At 52.0% G+C, this 7,266-nt stretch overlaps 1 protein-coding gene across 5 annotated transcripts in view; it reads left to right on the top strand.

The window, feature by feature from the left end:
- The window catches only part of LOC113202379 (DNA-directed RNA polymerases I, II, and III subunit RPABC3), a 67,963-nt gene that overhangs the window by 22,552 nt on the left and 38,145 nt on the right, over positions 1 to 7,266 (top strand). The window contains exons 1-2 of one of the 5 annotated variants that reach the window (XM_052263704.1): positions 3,788 to 3,939; positions 5,836 to 5,919. In XM_052263704.1, coding sequence (XP_052119664.1) covers positions 5,871 to 5,919 — 49 coding nt within the window. In that variant the 5' untranslated portion in view covers positions 3,788 to 3,939; positions 5,836 to 5,870. Of the gene's footprint in view, positions 1 to 3,787; positions 3,940 to 4,731; positions 5,113 to 5,167; positions 5,247 to 5,835; positions 5,920 to 7,266 lie in introns of those variants that run through there. The other 4 variants (XM_052263705.1, XM_052263706.1, XM_052263703.1 and 1 more) reach the window with 4 other exon arrangements.

The raw sequence follows: 7,266 nt of genomic DNA, 5'->3' as shown, positions 1-7,266 counted from the left end.
GCTTTGAATTCATCTTGCTCGAGAATAACAGCTGTCACCTTTTCACTAGCGGTGTCATTTACAGCGAGCAGGGCGGGCAGGGACAGCTACATTGTTTTGTACGAGGTCACAGGAAAAACTAAGTTTGGGCGTAGCATAGCCATTCACAGCTGTAAAGGTATTAAAATTTTTGGTTTTAATAAAAGGTTCCCTGCCCTCCCTCTAAATAAGAAAGGACAATTTTCCATCCAGCGAAGATGTGTTATTCTTATAAGCACATCTCAAGTGGACGCAGATATGCTTCTGAAAAGTGAAAAGTTGTGTCTTCATTCTCATTTCCTTACGAACTTGAATCGCTGAATTTTGTGCAAGCGCAATAATACGGTTTACAAATCAACCTCAAGACGGATGAAATCGTCCTCCTCAATAAATTGATAATTTTATCAGTAATACAAACTAATATCATATGTTTGAGGGCTATAATGTAGCAAACAGATTCGAAGAGTCGTTTATTTTTGCAATGGTGCGTAGGTTGAGGAAGGAATAGGGTGTGTATGTCGAATGCTGATGCCAAATCAACAGCAAAAATCAACAAAATCAGCGTGGTAAAATTAAAAGGAAGATAGGGGATACTCACATTGTATGTAATGCAAGTTAAGGGTTAGAGCGTAGTTTTTCTTCGAATGGGTCCGTTATTTTTAATGAAATTGTAAAGTGGATGACCTGGGCCGTGGAGTCGGAGTACAAGGCTGCGCCTGTTTCTGCTGGCGCGGGCGGGCGTGCGTCAAACATGCAGCAGAGCAGTGCGCCGCGGTGCATCACCCACACACTTATTGCGTCATCAGTGCAACTTTAGGTAAATTGTTCATTTTCCTTTTTCCTCTTGTTGCCGAAGTGCGTTCCCTGCGGCTCATTTTTAAGGCCTATAATTTAACATGGGGGTGTGACCTTATAGTGGTCATGCCGCAGGGAACGTGTTAAAATCTAGATGCAATTTAAAAAAAAAAAAAAAGTTCTCCAAAGCAATTTAAGTTTGTTAATTGTTGTTCTTTTTAGGTGTAGCATATGTCCTATAGTTGGACGTGACTGTGCGCAAGAAGAATTTTAAAGTTATGGAATTTTAAAAAGCTTGCGCACACACTCACGTTCAACTAAATAGGTATATTATACCTTAAAATGAACCGCAGTGAACAAACTCAATTGCTTTGGATAGCAATTTCGAAATACCTTGTTGTTGTTTTTTTGCCTTAATTTCCAAGTTTCAGGCCTGTATCACCTTAAGTTTTACGCGAGGGGTGCCTCAATCCATAAAAATGTGTACACCGGATTACCAAATTGTAAAGATTACGAATGATTACCAAAGATTACCAATGATTACCAGTGATTACCAAAGATTACCAATGAATGCTAGATATGATTCGCCTGCATTCTAAATCGAAACGGTTTTTTTTATTCAGAAAGATGCATTTTTTGTGCACATCTGAGGCAGCTCTCTGCAGTTCTTAATTCTTTATCTTACAAGTTACAAATTTGTATTCTATGAATGGACAAATTTTTGTCCTTGAGAGAGATGCAAATTCACCATAAACACACTGTTAATGTATTTCATCATTTCACGAAAATGATCCATCACAAAGAGTTCTTTATTGAAATTAACAAGTATTATTCGTCAATTTTGGTTACGAACTGTTCGTAGCGAAAGAAAACAAACTATTCGTAACATCATGATTTAAAAGTGTCATTTGGTCGTCAGAGTGTTTGTTTGAAAAGTTCTTGTGTCCAGAATCGTTCTTTTAGGACAACAACCAAGGTACAAACTGTTCGCCATTTTACGAATGTATTTTTTAAATGAAAATAACGAAGAGTTTGTGTAGAAAATTTGACAGGACATTTTTCGTTAAATTACGATATAACTTCTAACAGTGCATGCGCGTTTGCATTAAGGCAAGATGTACACAAAAATGCATGTCTCAATCAACAAATTTGTTCATTGAAAGTGTGTGGATTACCAGGGATTACCAGTGATTACCAAGTCTGTGTGTGCACACCTGATTACCACAGTTGGGCACCCGTCAGTTTTACGTGAGCTTCAAAGGCATGTAAAGATTTCTATAAATTCTTGTTGCGTCTTTTTCTGTTGCATCTTCGCCTATATTTTTATTATTGTATTCTATGTGTACAGTTATATAAAATAAAAACGTGCATTATCAGGCAAAAATAAGTCCAAAATGTTCATTTTTAACTTTTTCAAATTCAAATTTCTATGTTCTGTCTTTGAGGTGGGTTTTTGAGGTTGGATATTGTCAATTTGCACTCCCAAGTTACATTTTTAAAGCTAATCGATGGTGTGACCACGAATTTTGGTCAAAGAGCAATTCTTGCTAAACGATAGGCATCGGAGTTTATTTTTGAAAGAAGTTTGTAACGGCGCTCAACGCAAAACTCGCTCTGCTGCACTTAATTCGACAACACTAACCATTAAAAGTACACGTATTTTAAAAGGTATTTTCACGATTTTTCATTATCTGTCAAGGTATGAAAACAGCAGCAGGAACCTTTTGAAAAAGATGCACACGAAAAAAGGCTTTTTGTAGCGATTGGACAGAGTTGATACCTGTACATACTCCTCAAAGGCATTTGGTGCCAACCTTCTAGTAAGCCGGTCCTTTACTCTGAAGTGTCTTCTAAACTCCGAAGCCTCAACCTCCAATCATGTAGAACGACTTTGATGCTCTGTGGCTCTGTGGGCCTTCGACTTACAAAATCAGCTCAATGTGTGGAAGTTCCTTGCAATGTTCATATAAGAACACGATGGGGCATATAATCTTGGGGTTCTACCACGTGCCCCTAAAAGGCTGTTTTTTTTAGACCAAAGTAGAAGTGTAGAAAGCGTTTAGTTTTCACTCCTTTAGATGGCTCCTGGCCCGAGCAGGGGCAAGATAGGCCAATATTCGCGGTTGGACATAGTAAGTCACCCCGAAAACTGTCAAAGGGAACCAAAGTTGGGATAGGACAACAATCGGGGTCGGACATCACATGGCATGCCAAACCGAAACAAATATAGCACAAAATGTGTATATCACTCAGCTGAGTGTAGTTCACACTGTTCACACTATTAACAACATGACTTATGTGCCGAACACAATAGCGTTGTCCATTCAAGGGGGGCCTTTCGCGCTATAAGGTTAAACCAATAAGTTCTTGCTGTGGGTAGGTGCTGATTTTAGCTTATCGTCCCTGCTAGCTCTCCGACATGCGCAGGGGTCGCAAACTCGAGCTATCCACCAAGCCACACCTGCATAGGCCACACATACGAACTCTTCGGCAAGAGAGTGAGAGAGACAGAGCTAGTCGCGTCGTGCGCCGGCCCGTGTGTCTGTCTTTATTACTCCTAATGGCACTCAATGAGTGAGACAAAGACAGACATACACACTGGGCCAACCCGACGGTGGCCCTATCGGGAACCTCACGTCACTTCACTTTACAACCGTAGGTAGGTCTCCATCGGTATTCGGTGTAGTTCGTAGCAGATCGATGTGAATTAAAATTAGTGGCGTGAAAATTGCACCTTGGATGGGACAGCTGTAGGACACCTTGTACGTCACTTGGATTTCCAGAGTGGTCAGCCTGCTGTGGTCTTCTTGTAGTCTGTCTGTGACCTGCCTCTGGTCTGTCTGTGCTCTTCCTATGGTCTGGCCTGCCTATGGTTTGCCTATGGTCCTTCTATGGCTGGTCCGCCCGCTCCTGACCTTGCTCATGGGCCTGGCGTCCCGGGCGGGGAGGAGGGGGTGGCGGTGGGGGAGGCAGGCGCGGCCCGCCCGGGCTGGCAGCCGGGCTCGGCTCGGCTGGCCCGGGCTCCTCAGTGCGCTCGTCTCCAGCGGCCAGGATGGACGGCCGGCGCCAGCGGGGGCTTCCCCGGAGGCTCCTTGGGGAGCCCTGCCGCCACCGCCGCCTCTCCAGGTAAGCGAGGACAGCTCCCCGCCGCCCCCATGCCGCCTCCGCGTGGCCCCTGCGCCGCCCCTGCGCCACCCCTGCGCCACCCCTGCTGCCCCGCAATGCGATCAAGTGGATTGCAGTGAGGATACTCTGTGGCTCCAGTGCTCGTCAGTGTCCTCCCCCCGCCCTGCCAGCCCTGCCAGCAGCCCTGCCCGCAGCCTTGCCAGCCCTGCAAAACCTGCCGTGCCCCGGGGCTGCCCAGGCCGTGCGCGCGCCCTGCGGCCCTCCCCCTGGCGCAGCCTGGCGCAGCCTGGCGCACGCACGCCTGTTGCGGAGCCCACCCCCTGGCTCCCTGCGGCCCTGGCCGGCCCTGGCCCTGCTGCAGCAGCCTGGCCTGGGTGGTCGTGCTCACGGTCAGACGGTCGTAAAATCCTCGCCCGGCCCTGCCCGCCCGTGGTTAAGGGACGCCAGCAGCTGTGTTGGTGGCGCTGGCTCCTCGCGGCCGCACCCTTCGCGGGCCCCCTTTTTCCTTGGCCGCCGCCGCGGGCCTCGCTCGTCTGGTATGACAACGCTCGTCAGCAGGCTTTGGCCGCTGAGCGGCTGGGCCGCCCGGGCGGGCCGTCCAGGGCGGGGGTGGTTGGTAGAAGGTAGCGAGGTAGGGGTAGCCAATCGCTCGTGCAGCTCGGGCGGGTCGATAGTGGCGCCACCTGTCTGCCCCTGCGAGGGCCGCCGCACGCTGCGCAGGATGCATGCGCTTCCATCTCTATTTTTGCTCGGCGCTGCGAGTGGACTCTTTCCCTGCTCGCGGCGGGCGCGCTGCCGGCGCTGCAGTCGGGCCAGAGGGCGGCTCGCAACAAGTCCGGTCCACCCTCGCCTCGGCCGCGCGGCCTGCCTAGCGCCCTTGGCCCCGGCCTTGGGGCCCCGGCCTTGGGCCCCGGCCACGCTCTTGCGTCACGCGAAGGGCTGCTGGGCCCCGTGGGGTAGGGTGCCCGCGGGTCCTCCTGCCTCCGTGGCGGCCGCCTGGCGTGCCCATGCCTGCGGCCTTGTGCGAGATTTCGGCGGTCCGTGATGGCGCGCGGGCGAGCCAGGCGCGCGCACAGGACAGCCGGGATAGCGGGGCTCCGCCGAGCTCTGGGGACAGCTAGGCCGCCATCTTGTTGTGACGTAGGCCATCATGGCGGCCCCCCAACAAGCAAGGTGCATAGCGTGCGTTACAGCGTGCGAGTGCATAGGCGTTGCAGCCCTTATCATCGGCAGTACTCGTGATTTGGTGATGGTGCGTGGGCATGTGCTGCCTCAGCCATGTCTCTGGCGAGATACGCCCCTCCGGGGTAACCCCTCTCACCTTCCTCCCCTCACGCGAAAAGCTAATCCATCCGCGTTTTTTATGCGACAACTCAAATAAGATTTTGGTGGACTAGAACTGGAACTGGACAACATGTTCTCCCTCCGGGGGTAGTTGGGACATCAAGATGATGCTTGTGAATGGTGTCACCGAGATTTTGCTGGGCTACATGCCTTGCTGATCGAAATTCAATGTTAATTTTTAATGTTTTGTTATCGCCATAGCACGTTGTTTTAATTATGTTGTTGGGTTGTATTGTAGGATGGGATGAGGTGCATGAGAGCAGAGAGGGGAGGGCCGGGGGGTTTCTGGTGCTTGCCATTTGCGGTAGGATGAGGTGCGCCGTGGAAACGCGCGCTGACTTATGGCTTGCATTTTTACTGTAAATCACCTCATTATCGATCGATCCATCGTAGGGTTATTTTGTTTTTCTTTCGAGCTCGTGCTACTCTCCGCCCCTCCCCTGCTGGTACCACGGGCTCTAAAATTTGTGAATCGTTTGCGCGGGGGTGGAGAAATGGCTTTAACGAGCTGCCATCAAATGTTCATCATCGTTTGCTTTGCTTTGATTTCAGTGAGTCGACTCCACTGCGAGAGCGAGTCTTTCAAGATGGACTTGATTTTGGACGTCAACACATGGCTGTACAACATGGAACTTGGTGAGTTTTCACAAATTTTCTGCGTGTGTATGTGCTTTGTGTGCGCCCGCATGCGTGTGTGTTTGCATGAGGCTGGATCAATACCCCCGTTCGTCGTGTTATTTTTGGAGCCATCGCTGTGGCGCGGCGGCTTCTGGCCTCTCTCGACCGATTTTCTTTGTTTCGGAAACATATCGCTCAGTCACAGTCCTCCCCCTCCAAAGAAACGCGCGCGGGCGATTCGATCCTGCTCGTCATATTATTTCTTTTGCTCTTTCTTTTTTTTTGCGCTCGCTCGACGAGGTGGGATAATTTTGGCGCTCGTTGGTCCAGTCGGTCCCACGTGGGTCCCAGTCTGCCGAGTGCGCCGTCACGCCCGGGCGGAGCGCAGCCTGGCGCTGCCCCTCCCGTCCTTGAGTGGCGCTGAAATCCCCCCGTAAGGTAGCTTGAGGTCCTTTGCGTCTGGCGTCGGCTGGAGTAAAGCACCCGCTGGACTGTCGCGCCGCGCTCACGCTCGCCACGAGTAGCGGTGGGTGGGCTTCGGTATGAGACGTGCGTCGTGCTTTGCCGTGGCCCGGAAGTGCGTGGCGACAATGCGTTGGCGATAAGAGCTCTCTGGTGCTGGTGCTGCACAGATACCGCGGGGCGCCAGCGGTCCTGGGGCGCTCCCGGGCCCCCCGCGCGCCTCCGCCGCTCCGCGCAGAGTGCTGGATCAGGCCCTTTGGTCGTGAGTCACCCAGGAGTGAGAACAGGGGAAGTACATACGCCCGACTGTAGCACTTCTCTCGTCCGTCTCTTCTTTCCATACCGATTCGAGACTTCGATACTTTCTCCGGCCACCCCTTCCTTTTTCACCCCCGCGAGATTGAGGCGGGCGGGCTGACGGGGATGCACCGTGGCTTACGCCTACTTGCAGTGGCTTTGTGACATGAATCGCCTACTTTTCAGGCGGATCACTAGGGACGAGAGGGGGAGGGCGACCGCCCCCCTCCTGCCCCTCCCCCTCCCTCCTCATACCGCGCCTTAGGTCTCATTGTCCAGTTGGGTGGTTGTCTTGGTTGAGCTGTGCGAGGCTGGGCGGCTGCTGGGTCTTGTCCCGGGCGGCTCTCCCCGTCTGCCCGACTCGCCTCCCTCACTTTGTTCGCCCGCTGGCGGGCCCGTGGCGCCCGTGGCCGGCCGTGCCGCGCTGGGGCCGCTCCAATCGATCGATATATTGGCTGTGTGTTTGAAGGCCGCCCAAGGGGTGCGAGGACAAAATGGACTGACCGTTAGACCTTCGGTCTCCTCTGCCCGCCCTGTCTGTTCGACCTGCTCCCCACGCCCCTACGCGCCCTGCTGCGTCCCGACCGAGCCAGGGCGTCAAACTCA

This window comes from Frankliniella occidentalis, unplaced genomic scaffold (assembly GCF_000697945.3).
Source record: "Frankliniella occidentalis isolate FOCC.00 unplaced genomic scaffold, Focc_3.1 Scaffold13, whole genome shotgun sequence".
NCBI classification, from domain to species: domain Eukaryota; kingdom Metazoa; phylum Arthropoda; class Insecta; order Thysanoptera; family Thripidae; genus Frankliniella; species Frankliniella occidentalis.
The sequence above is the reverse complement of the archived record's forward strand: the minus strand, read 5'-3'. Positions and strand labels throughout refer to the sequence as shown.